The sequence below is a fragment of the Mirounga leonina genome, unplaced genomic scaffold (genome assembly GCF_011800145.1).
Source record: "Mirounga leonina isolate KUSES-001 unplaced genomic scaffold, KU_Mleo_1.0 Mir_128, whole genome shotgun sequence".
Taxonomy (NCBI): domain Eukaryota; kingdom Metazoa; phylum Chordata; class Mammalia; order Carnivora; family Phocidae; genus Mirounga; species Mirounga leonina.
The window spans coordinates 10,712,567-10,734,337 of record NW_023270320.1 but is presented as its reverse complement, the minus strand read 5'-3'; the positions used below and the strand labels follow the sequence as shown (position 1 = coordinate 10,734,337).

General features: G+C 43.5%; 1 protein-coding gene across 1 annotated transcript in view; it reads right to left on the bottom strand.

The window, feature by feature from the left end:
- Nucleotides 1–16,307, bottom strand: part of FUT10 (fucosyltransferase 10) — a 73,951-nt gene extending 57,644 nt beyond the window's left edge. The window contains exons 1-3 of the mRNA XM_035004067.1: nucleotides 15,983–16,307; nucleotides 7,741–8,092; nucleotides 4,779–5,073 (exon numbers count right to left, since the gene is read on the bottom strand). Of these exons, the coding sequence (XP_034859958.1) occupies nucleotides 4,779–5,073; nucleotides 7,741–7,821 (376 nt within the window). The 5' untranslated portion in view covers nucleotides 7,822–8,092; nucleotides 15,983–16,307. The remainder of the gene's footprint in view (nucleotides 1–4,778; nucleotides 5,074–7,740; nucleotides 8,093–15,982) is intronic.
- Between the last annotated feature and the right edge of the window lie 5,464 nt (nucleotides 16,308–21,771).

Here is a 21,771-nt window from a genome sequence, read left to right as displayed (position 1 = left end):
AAGGAAACAAGAAAACTCAAAAATATTCTGGTTTACAATAGCTTCGAGGTTACATAATCCTCCAAGTTTCCATTTGGCTAAATTAGGTCAGCTTTTGACACGAGCATCATTTTCCCTGCCTTTTCTTTTTCAATCCTGCTGCGGCAGAGACCCAGGCGCAGTTGTGAGTGACCTACTTAATTAGAATTTGCGGAGCCCTCAGACAGAAACGTGTGGTGTCTTCATTCTATTTTGCTCAACAGACCTCCTTAATGAACTGAATCTCTAATTCAGCCAGCTAAAAACCACACATCTTAAGCAATTCCCAAATCCAAATATCCAGGTTTAATTATACTCATGAGTATACATTCAAATGTGGTACAGAAAAAAGAGCGATGGATGAACCAAGTGTGAGGGCCCGTTGGCTCTCAGTCCCACTCTTCTGCTGACCCCAGTGCAATCTTGGCACATCCCTCACCTTCCAGGGCCTCAGTCTTGTTACCTTGGTGAAGAGAAGGTTAGACTCCTGCATCCTTTTTGGCTTGACTCTCTGTGAAGATTTCCTGAGCGCCTACCAAGGATAAGGTGCTAGATATAAGGGGTAGAGGAGGTACAAAGATGAACGGACGTTGCCCTATCCTCAAAACTTTCCACTCCGTGAAGGAAGAGAAGATCACACAGAACAAAACCAAATGCCTAGTTACCTCATTTATCTTATTTATTCCTCAGGATTGGCATTGTGCCTGGCACACCGTAGAGGCTGCATCTGATGGGAGGGAATCCGGAGTGGTTCACAGTGTTCTGAGTTGGCTTTTAAAAGGCCATTCAACTCTCAGGGGTTCCCTGATAACATTCTCCAATGTGATGCAAAATCTTAAGCCAACGTTCAAGTGCTCCTCGTTCTGGTCCCAATATACCATTCAATCTCCATCTCTCTCTTACCCAGAACTCTGCTACAGCCCTGCTGTACCTCAAATATTACCCATAACTTTCTACTTCTCTGCTCACATTCACGCCATCCCTCATCCCGACATGTCCTCCAATCTCAACCCAATCCAATTCCGTTATCCCTCAACATTTCGAATTTCTCCTGTTTTATGAAGGCGGTCTTACAAAGCCTTTCCTGACTCCTCCAATCATATGTTCTCTCTCCCTTCTTTGAAATTCCACAAGATTTACTGACACTTCTGTTATGGTACACTTAGAACTGCATTTCTGCCAGGTTATATCTTTGTCTCAAGATAATAATCTGTGACATTAGATGCTACATTATTCATCCATGTTGCCAAACAAATGGTGGGCATTCAGGAGATTGTTTGACAAGACACATATAGAAAGGACAATCTAGGACTCAGAAACTGAATAAACAGTGGCAGTAAATTAGTACATTTGTGGCTTCTGCTTAAAATGGTGACTACTGCAGTTTGATTCTTAAACCTAGGGTTTGGTTGATAGAATCACAGTGGTTAGAAGTTTAGAAGACAGGCTGGATTCAGATTTCAGGGCCTTGAATGCCAGGGTAATAAAAATGGCATAGGGCACCTGGGTGGCTCAGTTGGTTAAGCGTCTGCCTTCGGCTCAGGTCATGATCCCAGGGTCCTGGGATCGAGTCCCGCACTGGGCTCCCTGCTCAGCGGGGAGGCCTACTTCTCCCTCTCCCTCTGCCTGCCACTATGCCTACTCGTGTTCTCTCTCTATCTCTCTGTCAAATAAATAAATAAAATCTTTAAAAAATAAAAAAATAAAATAAAATAAAATGGCATATATTTAGATCTCAATGAGAGTCACGGATGGTTTCAGGAGCTGGAGAGTAACAAAACCTGAGATAGGAAGATCAAGCCAGAAGCATTCCAGTTAACGCATCAGTCTCCTGGGAACTGGGTTGGAGGTAAGTCCATCTCTGAAAGAAGAATCGAGTCTTGGTGTGCTGATAAAATTAAGTGCATGAACCTATAGATCTGTGAGTCCTGGAAAAGTCACTAAGCTAAATACTGCTTTGTAGGCTTCCTGGCAATCCGATATTTTAGTACCCACCTCAATAAAAGGAAAGAGACCCACACCAAAGCATCATTACTAAATTTCCAAACCGGTGAATAAGAGAATATTTGATATTTTTCCAGAGAAGGGAGAGGGGAACAGAATACAAAGGAGAGGGAATCAAAATAGCTTTGGATTGCCCAGCAAGAACAGCAGAAGCTAGAAGACAGAGGGAAAATGTCTTTCAAATTCAGAAAGAAAAGCATTTCCCACCTAGAATTCTATGCTGAGCCAAACCATGAATGAAGGTAAGGGTAAAATGAACACATTTTCACACATACAAAGTCTCTGAAGACTTACCTTCAGAACACACTGAAACAAAAGTATAAACCAAGAAAGAGAAAAATAAGGCATAAAAGAAACAGGAAGGGTGCCTGGGTGGCTCAGTCAGTTAAGCATCAGACTCTTGATTTTAGCTCGGCTCATGGTCTCGGGGTCATGAGATTGAGCCCTGCATCGGGCTCCCCACTCAGTGGGGAGTCTGCTTGGGATACTCTCCCTCTCCCCCCACAATCTTTCCCCCATGTTCTCTCTCTCTCTAATAAATAAGTCTGAAGAAGAAGAAGAGGAAGAGGAAGAGGAAGGGGAAGAGGAAGGAGAGGAGGAGGAAGAGGAAGAGGAAGAAGAAGCAGGGAGATAACACAAGAGTAAGGCATAGGGAACCCCCAGAACAACAGCGAGCCAGGACAGCACCTGTGTACCCAGCAAAAAGGGCAAGAACTGGAGACTGGAGCAGGTCAGGAATCTCGGGGAGACAGGATGTGTTAACTTTCTGTCTTAGCTCTCTAACTTGCTTTTCCTCTTACATGATTTCCAAGGTCTATCAATGTTGGATGCTTGGAGCTCCAGGAGCTCCATTTCCACTGTTGTGTAGTGTCACATTGAATTTATATATATCACACTTCATTTGACCATTTTTCTCTCGCTGGACATTTAGGTGATTTTAAAAACCTTACTTAGGACAAACAATGCAATAAGCAATCCATGTGCATGTGTGAGATTTCGTGAGGCTCCATGCCTAGCAGTGGGATGATCTGGTATGAATTTATGTTGACTGATATTGCCAGACCAATATCCAAAGTGGTCATATCACGGTGGCGGCCTTTCAAACAAAACTTTAAAAAAAAAAAAAGATTTTATTTATTTGAGGGAGCGAGCGAGAGAGAGAGAGAGCACAAGTGGGTAAAGGGGCAGAGGGAGAAGCAGACTCTCTGCTGAGCAGGGAGCCTGACCAGGGGCTCGATCCCAGAACTCTGGAATCATGACAGATGCCAAAATGACTGAGCCACCTAGGCGCCCCTAAACAAAACTTTTTAACATGTTATACATGCACATAGACCTCCAGTATTCCCAAATAACATGCTTAGATTTTACTTCTTGACTTGTCAGTTTTAGACAGTATATATTGATTCTTTCTACAGAAGATGAATATTCAACTCTCCCTCACCCCTGCCCACCCCACTCAATTTCTCACTCCCAGAACCTTCCTCAAAAGTTGTATCATTTTAGATAGATTAGTAATCAGTGTTGACATCATTATGTCGTCTCAGTGAGCCATGTCATATACTAAGATGACTTTTCCCCCATAGCCTGTTTGCCCTGGAGTAGCATCAGATTTCTCAAAGAAATGTCTCACTATTAAAATCAGTAGCTATGGGGTGCCTGGGTGGCTCTGTCGCTAAGCGTCTGCCTTCGGCTCAGGTCATGATCCCAGGGTCTTGGGATCGAGCCCCACATCGGGGTCCTTGCTCGGCGGGAAGCCTGCTTCTCCCTCCCTCACTCCCCCTGCTTGTGTTCCCTCTCTCGCTGTGTCTCTCTCTGTCAAATAAATAAATAAAATCTTTTAAAAAAATCAATAGCTACACTTGGCAAGGGCGTACAGCAGCGATGTGATGGCTGCTTCTGGCCTACGCAAGGGGAGACCAGACTCTCTTAGTGGTTTCAGGCAGAGACCCCAGCCCAATCTCTAAAGGAAGAGTGTGGAAGTCTCCCTCTCTCTCCTCTCTCTCTCTCTCTCTCTCACACACACACACACAAATACAGATACACATTTACACCACTCTAAAGCAGATTGGCTTCCACTGACTTCCTAACTGATCAACCTTGCCTATATTTGGTCGAGTTGGCTCATCTTTACCCTCTTGCCCCCTCCACTCATCCCCAGGAGCTCTGTATTTCCTGCCACCCCTGGCAGCTTGCTAATTCCCCTTGCTGGGTTTGGTTGCCCTCAATCCCAGCAGGACATATAATCAGCCTCAGGAAGTGATGAATACCAACTTACTCTCGATATTGTTCAGCCAGTGCTGAACAATATTTTTATTTTTATTGCTGATTACTCTAACGAAATAAAGAACACTGTGCTTAGCTAATGTCCAATTAAACATTTGTTAAGGTCATCAAAATCTCCTGGCTTATTATCGCAGGTGACATTCTGAATCAATATCAGCAATAGAATCAATACCCAATTCCCTAAATACCAAATTCAGTAAGCACAGTATCCAATTGTGAAAGGGCGAGAGGAAATATCCCTTCTCTTCCAGAATTACCAAGGGGCCAGCCAACCACCTTTATGTGGGTGAAGCTTGTTTACTTCTTGTATCTGCTAAATGCTCAGGCCTCTCACAGAACAAATGCAAAGGAAATCAGGCATGTCCCACGTGTCCAAGGGGAGCTCCACCTTCTCTTCCCTGGAGGTAAGCAGTAAGTCAGCTTTGGAGTAGGATGTCAGCAAGCCATGGGAGACAGGCAAATGCCCTACTTACCATAGAAGAGGAATGCTTTGGTCATGGGATGATGTAGGAAGGTCCGGTTGATGGTGAAGAAACACGCATCTGTCCCGCATTGGCCGAGCCTTCCAGTCTCCCCGGTCAGTGGGGACCACCAGAGCATGATGGGGTAGCTATCAGTTTCCAGTTGGGTTTTCCTATTCAAGGTCAGTGCTTCTTTCCTAGGCAGTGGATAGAGATGTGCAGACTCCTCTTCCATCTTTGCCTGTCCATCTGGTAAATCGGAATTTTTAAACTTCTTCCTTTCAAATTTTCCCAGTTCAACCACTACCTAAAAGAGAAGACAAGTATTACAGAGCCAGATGGTTTCATTGCCTCTTGCACGTCTCCCATTCATCTTGATGATGAAGCCTCGTTTTAGTTTTCTATTGCAGCTAGAACAAATCACCACAAACTCAGCAACTGAAAACAACACATTTATTGGGGTGCTTGGGTGGCTCATTTGGTTGAGCATCCAACTCTTGATTTCTACTCAGATCGTGATCTCGGGGTTATGATCTCGGGGTCTTGGGATTGAGCCCCGCATTGGGCCCCACACTCAGTGAGGAGTCTGCTTGAGATTCTCTCTCCCTCTGCCCCTCCCCCCGTTGTCTCTCTAAAATGTAAATAAATTAAAAAAGAAGAAGAAGAAGAAGAAGAAGAAGAAGAAAGTAACCAACACATTTATTATTGCATAGTCCTGGAGGTGAGAAGTCTGACCTGAGTCTCACTAGGCTAAAAGCAAGGCGTCAGCAGGGTTACATTCTTCTCTGGAAGCTCTCGAGAATCCATTTTCTTGCTTTCCTATCTTTTAGAGACACCCATCGCTTGGCTCACCACCCTTTCTCCATCGTCAAAGCCAGCAATGTTGCCTCTCTCTGATGCTTATTCTGCTGTCACATCTCTGTCTGACCACAGCCAGGGAAGACTCTTCTCCTCTAAGGACTCATGTGATGACACTGGGCCCACACTGGTAATTCTGGATAATCTCCTCATCTCGAAGTGTCTCACCTTAATCCCATCTGCAAGAGCCCTTCTGCCACGTGAATTTACATACCCACAAGTTCCAAAGATTAGGGTGCTGGCAAAATATTTATCAACAAGCATGCTTAATTCTACTAAACACATGCCAGCTACATTTCTGCATTTCGTCGGCATATAGAGTACCCGGAAATACTTCTGTCTCTTAATGAAACCCGTGAGAGTCAGGGCTATTATCTGGCTCTTACTCGAGACTGCATTCTAGGGAGATTTCGTTATAAATCACCAACTGGTTTCTTTTTATTACAGTTAAAGGAGTCATAACACAAATCTTCTATTTCTAATAATTTCTACTGCGGCATCAAGTGAAGTCTACCATGAGTACTGGGCTCCCCTCCATGTAAAACCATGTTTCTTTCTTTCTTTTAGGATGGTCTGGGTCACTGGATAGCTAGGCCATCAGTAATAAGAGTCTAGAGAGCAGGGCGGGCAGAGCGGACACAGATGGACAGCGATTCCCCACAGGTGATGGAAGCTCAGAAATGACATGCATACCAAAAACATGGCAATGTCTTCTGACATCAAAAGAAAAGCTCTTAGGGACGCCTGCATGGTTTAGTCGGTTAAGCATCTGCCTTCGGCTCAGGTCATGATCCCAGGGTCCTGGAATCGAGTCCTGCATCGGGCTCCCTGCTCAGCGGGGAGCCTGCTTCTCCCTCTCCCTCTGCTGCTCCCCCCTGCTCGTTCTCTCTCTTGCTCTCTCAAATATATAAATACAAAAAAAAAAAATCTTAGAAAAAAAGGAAAGCTCTTAGCTTCGACACAGCCATTCCTCATAACTGAAAAAAGTGCCAAAGTAATTGTCTGGTAAGATCAAAGCTCTGGTAACTTCCCACAGAGAGTAGAGAACTCCAGCCCCTCCCGCACAAGCCCGGACACCCTCAAGACAGACGAAGAGGGAGTCAAGTATTTCCTCCAACCAGAATCCTGATCTGGCAGCAGAAGGTGGCACAAGTCCAGCACCAGCCTGTCTGCCAAAGTACTTTTATATGCATTATCTCATTCAATCTTGATCAAGAGGAAAAAGCCCAGAGAACACCTCTGTTTCCATCAGCCCCACAGCTGAACTGCTCACATCCACAAATAATCTTTAGAAGTCTTTTGGATTTCCAAATGGACAGGTGGTGTTTGAATGGGTCCAAACTATATCTGAATTCGTATCTATACTTTTTCTATTGCTGTATCATTTTTACTTTAATTTGAAATCAGTAATGAACTTCAGAATCACCGACAAAATGAAATAGATGGCAAGACTAAAAAATGCTGCAGTTCAAACACCCACATTCAGGGATGCCTGGGTGGCTCAGTCAGTTAAGCGTCTGCCTTCGGCTCAGGTCATGATCCCAGGATCCTGAGATCGAGTCCACATCGGGCTCCCTGCTCAGGGGGCAGTCTGCTTCTCCCTCTCCCTCTACCTGCCTGTCTACCTACTTGTAATCTCTCTCTCTGTGTCGAATAAATAAATAAAATCTTTAAAAAAAAAAAAAAGAATGACAAATGTATTAATGCGGATGCTTGTGTTCCACAGAATGGATGTGCTTATTCTTAGAATACACACGGCTTCTTCAAGAATGCCATCTTTCACAAGTCATCGTGATAGGGGGCTTTGAGAAATCCATCTACATTTGACCCAGTAAGACAGACGGAGCTCTACTTTCTCTTTTTCTAGAACCAGGACCCTACAAGAGTCATAAATTGACCCCTTACTCACTGATTTTGTCTCTACCTGACACCCACTCACTAAACCTCAGTTTTATCTATTGACAAAAAGAGTATTTCCCCTGCCTTAGACAGAAAACTCCCCAATCCTGAGAGATTAAGCAAAAAGTAAAGTACTTGGAGAGAACAGGGGTGGGTTGAGGGTGGGAAGGTTGGAATGGCTCAGCAATCGACACTAAGCAACCCAAATTCTTGCTACCTGGAGTGTGACAAGCAGAAAGACGGAGGCTGAGATGCATAGGCAAGATGCCAAAAGCTTCCTCCTCTGAATCCACACCATGCTGCCCGGCCCTGGGTGACTGACAGAGGGCTAGCCTGGTTACCAGGTGTTCTCGAGTCGCCCCACAGCCCAAGACAACTTCACGTGGAGGAACCATCTGGGTACAAATTTCTTCCACTGTCATTCCTGCTGGGATCTGGTTTCCATGAAGGACTGAGATCCCAGGTTCTGCAAGGTCCTGGCTTGGCATCGAGCGGGAACAGTATGCAGTCTTCTTAATCTATCAACAGAGCAGCTGGAGATTCTTCAAACCAGAAGGCATCAAAAAATTCTGTAACAAATGAATAATTTTTTAGCCATAGTGCAGAAGATTTAATAAATGTAGTCTTTCAGGGTTATCACATAGAAACCTCACACTTTAAAACTAAAAGGAACCTTTGAGATCTGAGATACCTCACTCCTAGATAAGGAAACCAAAATCAGAGAGGTAAAGTGACTTGGTCAAGGTCACACAGCCCATTAGAGGACTGCGACAGGTCTACAATTAGGTCCTGAGTCTAAAATTCTGTTTCCACTTAATTTTCTCTGCCATCAGAAGATTGAATTCCACAAGTCACATACATGTATTCATTCTCTTCTACTTAGGTTTCAAAGGCGTAGAAAAGTGGAATAGAAATTACCATGATTGGGGAACCTGAGTGGCTTGGTTGGTTAAGCTTCTGACTCTTGGTTTCGGCTCAGGTCACCATCTCAGGGTTGTGAGACCAAGCCCTGTGTTGGGCTCCACACTGAGCGCAGTCTACCTCCCCCGTGTGTGTTCTCTCCCTCTCTCTAAAAATAAAAATGAAAAAAAAATTCCCAAAATTATCCACCCACTCCTGTAAAATTTAAGGAGAAAATAAATAAAAGTTCAGGCTTGGTTTGAAGATAGATCATGATCAACTGACGCAAATTTTCCCTAAGGAAAACAACTTCCACCATAACATAAGGAATTCTGGTTATTGATATATTTATTCAGTCTTTTATGGCAAGTGTAACAAAGCAGCGGGGTGTGTGAACAATACGATTCTCTGGAAGTTCTGAAATAAGATTTCCATCTGTCTGAAATGTATGATCTTTTCAAAAAGTTTTAAAAATGAACTAAAGAGTTCCAAACAATGCCTTTTATTCCCAGGACTCTATGCAGTCAAATGTCTCGGTCAAATGACCCTGTGGAGTTTCAGAACAGAGCAAGGATCAACATTCCTGAACCTGTTTTATAGTACCCCAAATATCTGGTTCTAAGATCTGATTGTACATCTCCCAGATACAGCATTAAAGGTATAATTAGAAATATAAAAATGATGTAGAATTCTGGTTAAAAACATTAACCTTAAAGGTGTACTCCCTTCCCGTGCATCTACCTTGATTTACTTTAAGTCCAGGGTAAGTCCTTCAGCAACAAAATGACTCTTGGTTTCAGAAATCACCGATTATGTGTTTTTCCTCTTTTCCCTATGGAACTCTTGCAATCCACAGTAACTAAGAGAACAGCTCTAGAATCAGCCTGCCAGGATTCAAATCTCAACTCCCAGCTGGTTTAACCTAGCCTCTCAATATCTCGATTTCCAAAATGTAGATAATAAGGGTGCCTAATCAGGAAGTTATTGAGAATTATATGAGATGAGATTACTAAAGATTACTTATTCAGAGTGTGGTACATAAATGTCCAATAACTATTTGCTATCTTATTTTTAAATATTCATTATAGGGCGCCTGGGTGGCGCAGCTGGTTAAGTGACTGCCTTCGGCTCAGGTCATGATCCTGGAGTCCCGGGATCGAGTCCCGCATCGGGCTCCCTGCTCAGCAGGGAGTCTGCTTTGCCCTCTGACCCTATCCCCTCTCATGTGTTCTCTCTCATTCTCTGTCTCTCAAATAAATAAATAAAATCTTTAAAAAAATAAAAATAAAAATAAATAAATATTCATTATAATTTTTATCATATTTTAAGTGTAAAACGAAGCTGAATCCTATAAAGTATGTTGCTGCCCCATCCACTGGAACTTCAAAAGGAGACACGCTCACTTTGCCAAAGTAAAGGAGATCACTAATATTTGTTGAGTGACCTATTGTAAGCGAGGCCCTTCCTAAGTGTTCAGCTTGCATGAGATCATTCAATCCTCCCACAACTCTATGAAGGAAAAATTGCTGTCCTCATTTTTAAGGATGAGAAAACCCAATTTGAAAAAAGTAGATTAATTTATCCAACACTACAACTTTATAAGGACTACAACCAGAAACTAATTAGACTCTGAGGTTCATGCATTCTTGTATATTTTTTTTAACACTAAGACTATAAAATTCCCACCCAATAATACTAACACAGATTATTTGCCTTCATCAGAGAAAAAAACCTGTATAAAATCGCTCTCGGTCGGCCGGTATACCAGAGAAAATAGTAACAAAAATCTGTAAGAACCTGAAAATTGCCTTCCCTCTACTCAGTTGATGTTAGTAGCTATGAACTACCTAAAATGTGGAGCTAGCACTTAGGGTTTCAATCCTGGCTCTGTCATTTACACATAATATAAATTTGGACAAGTTACTAAATCTTTGTAAGGTTCGGTTTCATCACAATAAAGAATAAACGTTCACTGTCATTATTTCTTTCCCTTGCATTACAGGAAGATGATCCAATTTCTGTTTTATATGCAAAGGCTATTTATTGTAGCTAGAATTAATGTAACCCAGATTAGGTAATGAATTATTACCACCTTAAGTGGGTATAAAATTCTATCTTCTTCAGAAGATTTTAACATCTATCACTCCACTCAATCCTATTGATAACCACTTTGTAAAGTAAGCAAGGTAGATTTTATTCTTAGTTCCCACCAATAAGGAAACCAAGCCTCAGCGAGTTTAAGTGATTTGCCCAAGATCATAGTTTCTATAGGTTGAAGTGGGTCTAGAAATCAGGTCACCTCTCTTCAGGCTCATGGGAAAGAAAAGAGATGGAGGAAATAGGACCACTTGTTAGGAGTCAAAGAGGGTCAGTAATAAAGGAAAACAAAAGATAGGGTGAGAGGGGCGTCTGGGTGGCTCAGTTGGTTAAGCGACTGCCTTCGGCTCAGGTCATGATCCTGGAGTCCCTGGATCGAGTCCCACATCGGGCTCCCTACTCAGCAGGGAGTCTGCTTCTCCCTCTGACCCTCCTCCCTCTCATGCTCTCTGTCTCTCTTTCTCTCTCTCACAAACAAACAAAAAAAATTTTTTTGTTTAAATCATAAAAAAAAAAGATAGGGTGAGAATGGGAAGATATAGTTTGGGGTATTTTTACAGCTACCACAATGCTGTCCTAGGGTCTGTCCTAGGTAGGGCCTTTTTAAGTCTTGACATGGCTGTATGAACTATGACAGAGGAATTTAAGGTTACAAATTCCCTTTCATCCAAAGACTCTCAATTTAGCTTATACCCACAAAGCCAGAGGTATAGTGAGGTCTCAGGGACTGAGCTGTGGTTAAATGCCCACCACTACTCTAAAGAACAGAGCCGGTTAGTGTAGATGGTACTACAATTTATAGCATGCAGCTATCAACCAGACGTTGGGGCACATCAATCTAATATGTGGTATCAATTACCCAGGAGCTTGTCATCCAGTCACCAGTGCCCCCACTGGTGGGACAGATGGACTTGCAGAGAGCGTGGCAAAAGTCAGTAAGCACCATGCAATGGGGCTCCAGGAGGAAAGCTCCCTCCTGTTTCATCACTGCCCGCAGGGTGAATCTCAGAGTCCGCCAAGAAGGTGCCCCAGAACACTCCATTCCCGGATGAAGCAATGTGTGCTTGTTCAGACAACCATGGTAGGGAACTTCTGAAACGGACGCTCGCTAACCAACCCTCTTGACCCTAGAGCTGAGCTTCTGAAATGCATTTTTCGGCTTGCGTGCACTGCCTGGGGCTGGCCATCTGCTGCCCAGAGCGGGATCTGAAGCTGAGCGTGACTCGCTCACACTCCTGCAAGCGCTAGTCCATCAAAACCAGCAATACCTTCACCCTAAAATAATTTCAAATTTCTCCACCTTGTTTTGAGTTAAAATGGACAGAGGAGGGGTCTTAGGGCACATTAGCAGTCTGAGGATGCCCGCTTCAGATTTCAGCCTCGCAGTGCCAGTCCAAGGCATAGGTTAAGGGTCTCAGAAACGGGACTCGGAAGAGGATTTCTGCCCTGCATCTCTGAGTATAAAATGAGAAGGTAACCCTGGGAGACGCATGGGGTTTTCTGACCCTGACACTTTATGTGTCTCTGTCTCTCCCTTCCTGTCCCCAGGGCAAGGGGAAGAGGTGAGGCAGAGGCTGGGAACTCTGGGAAGGCTCTTTTGATCATCTCTCCCCTAGTCATTGGTGGGTCAATTGAGTTAATAAGCCGCTGACTGTCTAAACAGAGCTTAAGGTTAGACCAGGGAGAGTCTTTAAAAGGAATGTATCTAATTACCAAGCTTAAATTATACCCACCAAGGTGTAATTTCTCAAGTAGGTTTGACTCCCCCAAAGTATGTTTTCATTTTATAACGTATAAATACTCACAATATCCCTTAAACAGGACTGTCCTGAGAAAGACAGATGATGGCAGGCTGGTGGGAAGGTCTAAGGGCCTTTGGACAACTCTCCAGGAGCTTTTCAACCACTCCCTTCAACTACTTGTCCTCATCAACACTCCTCTTTCATTCCTATTTGGTTTCTCCAAAAGCCTGACAACTGGTGTTCCTACCAGTCTGACCCTTTGCACTCTCCACTTGACTGTAGAGTTGTTTCTGGGATGTAAACTGGATCTCTCTCCTCTGATTACGATCCATCAATGGTTTCCCACAGATTTCAAGATTAAGATCAAATGCATCAGCTCCGAAAACAAGACTCCCTGTACCCTACCCTACTTCTCCAGCTTCCTCCACACACAGCCTTTGTTCCGACTCTTCCTGGAGTGTAGCTTCCTGTTCTGTGCTCTAGTCCTTACCTAGCACATCCACACCTCCTTCACTAGCCCAGCCGTTCTCCTAGACTCTCCAGGCCACCTGCTTTGGCCAGCCTTACCCCTCCCAATGCCAAGTTGGGAGATCTAGGTCCATATCATTGTGCTTGTTTCTATCACAGCAGTGGAAAGAATGCAGGAAGCTGGCAGATTTCAGGAAACTTTCTGAAGTTGCTTTATTGGATGCATATAAAACACTTGTCGAACATTAAAAAGTTGACATACTCTTAATTTGCAGAAAACTTCCTTAGTGCCTGTGCCTGTTCCTTGGGCATATGGCGAACATGGCATGGTGGTTCATTTCCACTTTCATCCAATTTTCTTTATTGACATTTATTGGTGTTCGCTTTCCTCACTCTTTTTAAAAACACTTCATATTTTGCTAAGCATTTATTTTTACTAGAGTGCTTAGGGTTGAAGATTTCTATCTGGGAAGGTCATCCTCTTCCACCAAGCACACATTTCAGGTAAGACAGATAAATAAGGAGAGATGAAGGGATACTGGCAGTCATGTGAGGCCAGGCTGGTGATTAATGGTGGGGAGTGGGGGAGAATTTGCAGCCCGAGACCTTCACATCTCTATTGTAGAACCAAAGGTGATGTCATTCTTAACACTTAAATTCTGGACATGCTGAAGCATTCAAATTATGTAGTACTAATATAACTTCATTTAGTGCTGCTACTTAATGAAGAAACTAACTTAAAACATTTCCAGACCAAAAAAAAGCAAAAAACAGAAAAGACTGACATGAAGCCTCAAATAGAAGCATTCAAAGGGAATAGGTTTTTTTAAATAAAGGTGAGGGCACAAAATTGTGAAGATTCTGTATTACAACAAGAACTTAGTCAGCTTCCGAAGAGCAAGACTTTCTCAATCTTTCTCCTTGGAAGGTCTTCTTAGTAACTGTTCTTTCTCGAAGAAGAGTTTATTGGTTACGATGTAACAATCTTCCTACCGGAAAGATGTGAATTGAAATCCCTCATCTGCTTTGATCATTTATGTAATCATGAGTGAGGCACCCGTTAAATAACACCAACACAATGTGGCTAACACTCCACATGCCCAAAGACAAAGGGCTGGACCAGGGGATCTCCTGGGGCTTCATCCCAAAATGAAGCTCTCTGATCCCACAAATAGTGTCCAGGAGCAAAAACTCTCCACAGAAGAAAGACCAATCAAGTAAAGAGACAGTCATTAAGATAGTCTGAGTCATCATAAACCAATAGTTCTGTAAATATAAAGAAATATTTCTATATAACAGGTTTAGGGTTACTTTATCTTCATTCTCCTTTTTAGTAATTCAGCATTAACTTTTGAAAACTCAAATTTTATTCTCAAAGAAATAAATACCTTAAAAACACTGTAAATAAAGACAGACATATATTTTTTTTTAATGTTTAACAACCCATGTTCGGAAACACTATAATGGGGGCGCCTGGGTGGCTCAGTTGTTAAGCGTCTGCCTTCGGCTCAGGTCATGGTCCCAGGGTCCTGGGATCGAGCCCCACATCGGGCTCCCTGCTCCGAGGGAAGCCTGCTTCTCCCTCTCCCACTCCCCCTGCTTGTGTTCCCTCTCTCGCTGTCTCTCTCTCTCTGTCAAATAAATAAACAAAATCTTAAAAGAAACACTATAATGTTTATCGGGAAATGCTGGTAATTGAATTAGGTATTGCATTCCCACTGAAATCAACACTTTACATTCCACATTTAGAAAGCATTTAAACATGGGTTGGAAATGTCTGCATCTGAGCAATACTTACACATCTGTGAATAACATTATTGTTTGTCCAAACTATGTTCTTGTTCTTTATTTTCAAAATTTAACCCTAGTTTTAATTTCTTTAATGTACTGTTTGTAGGATAAACAGTTCTTTTAAGTGAAGGATAAAAGATGAGCCATAGTAACAGTAACAGTTAAGGCTGTGTATTTAATTCACTGTTACACACTGCCATCTAGCAGGCAGCCCGCAAAGGAAGAGTTACTACAGCAGTATCAAAGATGGAGCTGACCTTAATGACCCTCTGACGCTAGGACAGTGCTTGTGGCTTGCAGACAGCAGGAGAAAGTTGTGAAATTGAGGTGAGGGTGCTTCTAGATTGGTGGGTCTGCCACTTTAGTGTGCAAATACCTGGGTTGCTTATTCGATGCGGATAGCTGGGACCCACCTGAAAGCCCCCTCCCTTTGAGAGACCGCGGGGTGGACCAGAAACAATGCCCTAGTTGTAGTGTGACATCACGAGCAAGCCCAAGATTGGTCATGAGCTTCTGGGTTGTCTCATATGGAGGGAAGGAAGGGCATACAAGGAGAATGAGGTCCTGAAGACCAACTTGCCATACACCCAGCCAGAGCGCAAGCACTCCGCAAATGAAATGAACCAGCCAAGTCACCGCACGCGTTTTAGGGAGATGTGGCAGCGAGTAGGGGGGCAGTCTGTTGGGAGGTGTGATGTTAAGGAAAACAGTCCTTTTGCGTGACATTTGCTACATATTCAAGAATCATTAAAAGATGCCCAGGAAATGAAAATCACATCGATGTTATTTCTACATCTTACACGAAATGAGGGCGCTAATCGGGTGAAAAATACCGAAGAAACGGATTGCATATGGATAACGAAAGCCTGCCGGTCTTGGGGCTCCCCCCGGGGCATTTTCTCCATGAAATACGCAATGCCCGCTATGGCTGGGCAGTCAGAATCCCTACCACTTCTGCACACAATTCCAGCAACAAGTGATTCTCAGAGAAAATGTGGGGAAGAAGGATGCAATTCTCAACACAACCTGGCAGAGCGAGGCTCTGGAACCGGCGGGGCTGGGAGGATCGCGGCAAAGGGGAGGGACGTGAAATCCCCCCAGTTGCCGGCGGCGGGGACCCGCGGGCCTTCCCCGGGCTCCTGCGGGGGCTCTGGCGCGTCACCGGCCTCCCACCTGTGCTTTTCCAGCCCCTGATAGTTTTAAATCTCAGGCGGTCTCCGGAAAGCGCTGCCCAAGGTTTCCCAAAACAGACTCGGCTTCTTTTTCCGCGCACAACTCCGTCTTTCTCTGGCACGCACTCCCTTCTGGGCGCAAAGAGGGGGTGCCCTGCGGCTGCGAGTCCGGCGGGCGGCTTCCCAGCTTCCGTGCGCACCAGGAAGTCTCCTTTGATTTGTGGGCATCAAGACCCTGTCCCCACCAAGTAGCACTCCAGCCAGAAACGACCCAGCGCCTCCCACTCACCTTGTCTCGGGGTAGGAGGCTCGCTCGGCGGCCGGCGGCCCCGCGGTTTTCCACTTTCAGTTTGCACCCTGCCCGAGCTGGGGCGAAGACTCGGAAAGGAGGTTTGGGGAAGGGGGCATAACTCCTCGCGCGCCCAGGCCCAGCGATCCTTGATCCAGGTTTTCGCCGGTGCCGGGCTTAGAATCCAGTCCACAGGGGTCCCCGGGAGCGTCTGTTCCTCCCCTCACACGCGAGCCCCCACATTTCTTGAAAGTTCCTGGGAAGCTCCTGAAATTCTCTTAAGTCAGTCGTGGGACACTTTCTGCGTCTCAAACTCTGAGGGGACTGAAGCAAATTCAGTCACCTATTCAGGAAAACTGAGAACGTGGTAAGCAGAGCAGAGACCTGGGTACCTTTCATCGCGTACCGTGTTTGGTAGACTGAGCAGGATGATCATTTGCCAGTAAAATGAAACTTACTTCAGGCTACTGAATTCCAAATTCGGAGAACCCAAGTAGAATTATTTTGCTCTAGGCTGCAGGAAGGTGATACACGAAGGGAGGTAATTCGAGACCTTGGTAGGGCCAGGCCTAGGTTGAGGCAAGTGAGGCATCCAGGGCTCAAAATATGAGGAGACACTGCCTGAGCCCTGTAAATGCTGGGCACACTTGTAGGGACCTGAGTCATCGCTGCCCTAGGCCTGCCTCACTGTAGTCCTGGCCCCGAGAGTTCCAGTGCCAAGCACCTCAATTAACTTCTCTGTAAAAACCAGTTGATGATAATAATGGTATCAACTTCAAGGAACACCAAACACAAAGGAAAAGATTGATAAATTGGGTATCATTGAAACTAAATTCTGTTCATCAAAGACACTATTGCTAGAAGGGAAAACAATCCAGAGTAGAAAATATTTGCAATAGATTTAAAGAAAGAATTCATATCCAGAATATAGCCAAGAATGCCTATAATGTGGTAAGAAAGAATTGAAAAAGCATCCTAATAAAAATCTCCTCTGGGAAAGAAGGGACCAAAGACTTATACAGCACTTCATCAAAGAAGAATCCGGCCAGTAAGTATGTGAAAAGATGCTTAACTTCTTTAGTCATCAGAGAAATGCAGATTAACACAACAATTATATACTACTACACATCCACCCACCCCAAAATTCGTGTGGAACCACAAAAGACCTGGAGTAGCCAAAGCAATCTTGAGAAGAACAAAACTGGAGGTATCACAATCCCAGATTTCAAGATATAAGACCATAGTAATCAAAACAGTATGGTACTAGCATAAAAATAGCCACAGAGATCAATGGAACAGGATAGAGAGCCCAGAAATAAGCCCCACTCCTATATGGTCAATTAATTTATGACAAAGGAGGCAAGAATATAACATGGGGCAAAGACAGTTGTTTCAATACATAGGGTTGGATAAACTGGACAGCTACATACAAAACAATGAAGCTGGACTGCTTACCTACATCATACCAAAAAATAAATTTGAAATGGAGTAAAGACCTAAATATGAGATCCAAAACCATAAAACTCCTGAAAGAAAAGATAAGCAGCAATCTCTTGGACATTGACCTTAGCAACATATTTATGGATATGCCTCCTGAGGCAAGGGAAACAAAAGCAGAAAATAAAGGATTGGGACTGTATCAAAATAAAAAGCTTTGCATAGCAAAGGAAACCATCAACAAAACAAAAAGGCAACCTAGTGAACGCAAAAGATATTTGCAAAAGATATATCTAATAAGGGGTTAATATCTAAAATATATGAAGAACTTAATACAACTCAACACCAAAAAAAACAAACAATCCAATTAAAAAATGGGCAGAGGACCTGAATAGACAGTTTTCCAAAGAAGACATCCAGATGGCCAACATGAAAAAAATGTCGGAAACATGAAAAAATGTTCAACATCACTAATCACTGGGGAAATAAAAATCAAAACCACAATGAGATATCACCTCACACTAGTCAGAAAGGCCAGAATCAGACAAAAAATAACAAGTGTTGGTTAGGATCTGGAGAAAAAAAGACCCCCTGTGCACTGCTGGTGGGAATGCAAACCGGCACACCACTATGGAAAACAGTATGGAGATTCCCCAAAAAATTAAAAAATAGAACTGCCATATGATGCAGTAATTCCACTTCTTGGTATTTATCTGAAGAAAATGAAAAACTAACTCAAAAAAAAATATATATATATATATACAGTTGACTCTTGAACAATGTGGGAGTTAGGGGCACACCAACCCCCACCCCATACATTTTTGGTGTATGTATTATATACTGTATTCTTACCATAAACTAAGCTAGAAAAAAAAATACATTTACAGTACTGCACTTTATTTATTGAAAAAAAAATTCACATATAAGTGGATCCATACAATTCAAACCCATGTTGTTGAAGGGTTAATGGTATGCACCCCTGCATTCATTGCAGCATTATTTACAATACCCAAAGATATCGTAAGAACCTAAATGTCTATCAGTTGATGAGTTGGATAAGAAATGTAGGGCGCCTGGGTGGCTCAGTTGGTTAAGCGACTGCCTTTGGCTCAGGTCATGATCCTGGAGTCCCGGAATCGAGTCCCGCATCGGGCTCCCTGCTCAGTGGGGAGTCTGCTTCTCCCTCTGATCCTCTCCCTCTCATGCTCTCTCTATCTCATTCTCTCTCTCTCAAATAAATAAAATCTTTAAAAAAAAAAAAAGAAATGTAGTATATACACACAATGTATATATATACAAAATGTATATACATACACAATGTATATACATACAAAATGTATATACATACATATATACATATATCACTTCCCCTACTTAAACAATTTGGGGAGTGTGGTGTGGTACACCTGGTGAGTATTATCTAGCTTTTGATTTCTTCCACATTATTATTTCTTAAGAAGCTTCATCCTTTTATTTTTTAAGTAAATGTATATACATACATTTTTCATTAAAAAATGAAATCTTTGCCGTTTGTGATGTGATGGACCTAGAGGGCATTATGCTAAGTGAAATAAGTCAGACAGAGAAGGACAAATACCATATAATCTCACTTGCATGTGGAATAAAAAAAAGACAAAAAAACAGGGGCCCCTGGGTGGCTCAATCAGTTAAGTGTCTGAATCTTGGTTTCAGCTCAGGTCGTGATCTATGGGTCATGAGATTCAGCCCCACAATGAGCCCCGCATTAGGCTCTGCACTCAGCAGGGAATCTGCTTGTAGACTCTCTCCTTCTGCCCCAACCCCCCAACTCAAATAGAGAAATCTTAAAAAAATAAAAATAAAACAGAAAGGCAACAGAGCTCATAGAAACAGAGAACAGAATGGGGAAGGAGGAAAATGGGTGAAGGCAGTCAAAAGGCACACACTTACAGTTACAAAAATGTCATAGGAGGGCACCTGAGTGGCTCAGTCTGTTAAGCATCTGACTCTTGATTTTGGCTCAGGTCATGATCTCAGAGTCCTGAGATTAAGCCTTGGGCTTCACACTCAGTTCTGAGTCTGCTTGAGATGCTCCCTCTCCCTCTGCCCCTCCCCCCACTCTGTCTCTCTCATGTTCTCTCACTCTAAAATAAATAAAAAGCCTTTTTAAATATGTCATAGGTATTTAATGTGCAGATGGTGATTAGAGTTAAAAATAAAAAGTATGAATTGCATATTTGAAATTTACTGAGAGTAGATCTTTAACATTCTCATCATTAGAAAAAAATTGCAATTATATAGTGACAGATGTTAACTAGATTTACTATAGTGATCCTCTAGCAGTATATACATCTATCAATCATTATTTTGTACTACTGAAACTAATATATGTCAATAATAAATCAGTTTAAAAAGCTATTCATTGGATTCACCTATTGGTGGTGAGCAGGAAAGGAGTATTATTCTAAATCAACCTGAAAAATATATCACTTCTCCTACTTAAAACAATTTGGGGAGTGTGGGGTGGTAAACCTTGTGAGTATTATCTAGCTTTTGATTTCTTCCACATTATTATTTAAGAAGCTTCATCTTTTGATTTACTTTTTAAGTAATCTCTACACCCAAGGGAGGGCTGAACTCACTACCTAGAGACCAAGAGTCACAGGCTCTGCTACTGAGCCAGCCAGGCATCCCTCTTCCATATTATTTTAAACTTGATTTTATTAACATAGAAGAGTATTGTATGTGTGACTGCCCTCTAGGTCTTTAAACCAGGAAAGGCAAGTAGATGAGTGAGAACAATCAAAATTGTTGTGTTTTGGGGCGCCTGGGTGGCTCAGATGGTTAAGCGTCTGCCTTCGGCTCAGGTCATGATCCCAGGGTCCTGGAATCGAGTCCTGCATCAGGCTCTCTGCTCCTTGGGAGCCTGCTTCTCCCTCTGCCTCTCTCTCTCTGTCTCTCATGAATAAATAAATAAAATCTTAAAAAAAAAAAATTGTTGTGTTTTTTTTAAAAGATTTTATTTATTTATTTGACCGAGAGAGACACAGCCAGAGAGGGAACACAAGCAGGGGGAGAGGGAGAGGGAGAAGTAGGCTTCCCGCTGAGCAGGGAGCCCGATGCGGGGCTCGATCCCAGGACCCTGGGGTCATATCCTGAGCGAAGGCAGACGCTTAACGACTGAGCCACCCAGGCGCCCCTCAAAACTGTTTCTTATGAAGCAATGTAAACTATGCATTTAACATACCGCCAGTCATCATATAGCCCCTTTTTTCAAATGGGATAGTTTGCTAAAGGGTAACTTGCCTAAAGATAACTTAGTAAATAGCAGTTGGTTTTTATAACCTAAATTTGGCTCCAAAAACCACTGCCAAATCAATGGTTTCCAAGAGGGCGTTTTGTTTAAGATTTATTTATTTATTTTGAGGGAGATTGACAGCGGAGGGGAGGGGCGGAGGGAGAGGGAAAGAGCGAATTCTCAAGCCACATCCCCGCTGAGCAAGGAGTCCGGGAAGGGACTGGATTCCAGGACCCTGAGATCACGACTTGAGTCGAATCCATCAGTTAAGCCTCAGCTTAACTGACTGAGCCACCCAGGCGCCCCTCCAACAGGGTGGTCTCAATTCATAGTTTTCACCTGTATGCAGCAAATACATTACTTATGATATACTTAATTATTTTATAATGCAATATGCAAAGTAAGTGCCCATCCTTATTCTGAGATTATGCCTTTTTTGCTCTTTTGGTATTAAACTGGCCTTTCTTGAGAAAAACGGTGTGAGCTACTAAACGTTTTTTTTTCTTGTCAAATTAAAAAGAGGGGGACAAACTGTTAATCCTTTTTTTTTGCTTTTAATATTACCTAATCCATAAATTTCAAAGGTCAAGACCCAGCGTCACACCAAACAGCGTCTGCAGGGTAAAGCGAGGGGGAAGTGAGTGCGGGAAAGCGGGTCTCAGGTGAAGAAGGACCGAGTTCGAGCTCCACAGCCCCGGCGACGGCGGAGTAAAAGTAATGCAGCTCCGACGGCTAAGCGCTAAGGGTCGGCGGGCGGCGGACCGCGCTTTCCCGGGTGCACACCCGGACAGAGGAGGCCCGCCGCCGGCGTGGGCCAGCAACCCTCAGGGGCAGTCATAGACCGCGCTTTGGACAAGGGCGTGCCCAGCGACCTCCGCCTCCGCGCCCCAGGCCTTGTCCGAAACTTGCGCGGATTGGCAGGGGACCGCTAACCGTGTTTACCGTCCCAGAGGGAGACCCGGAACAAGACGTAAGGCGGTATTAGCCGGCCGCGACGGACCGGACGTGGCGGTGGACGCGGAAGTTGCGCCGCCAAGGGGCGCTACGCAAGCCCGAGAAATCAAAACTCTCGCGA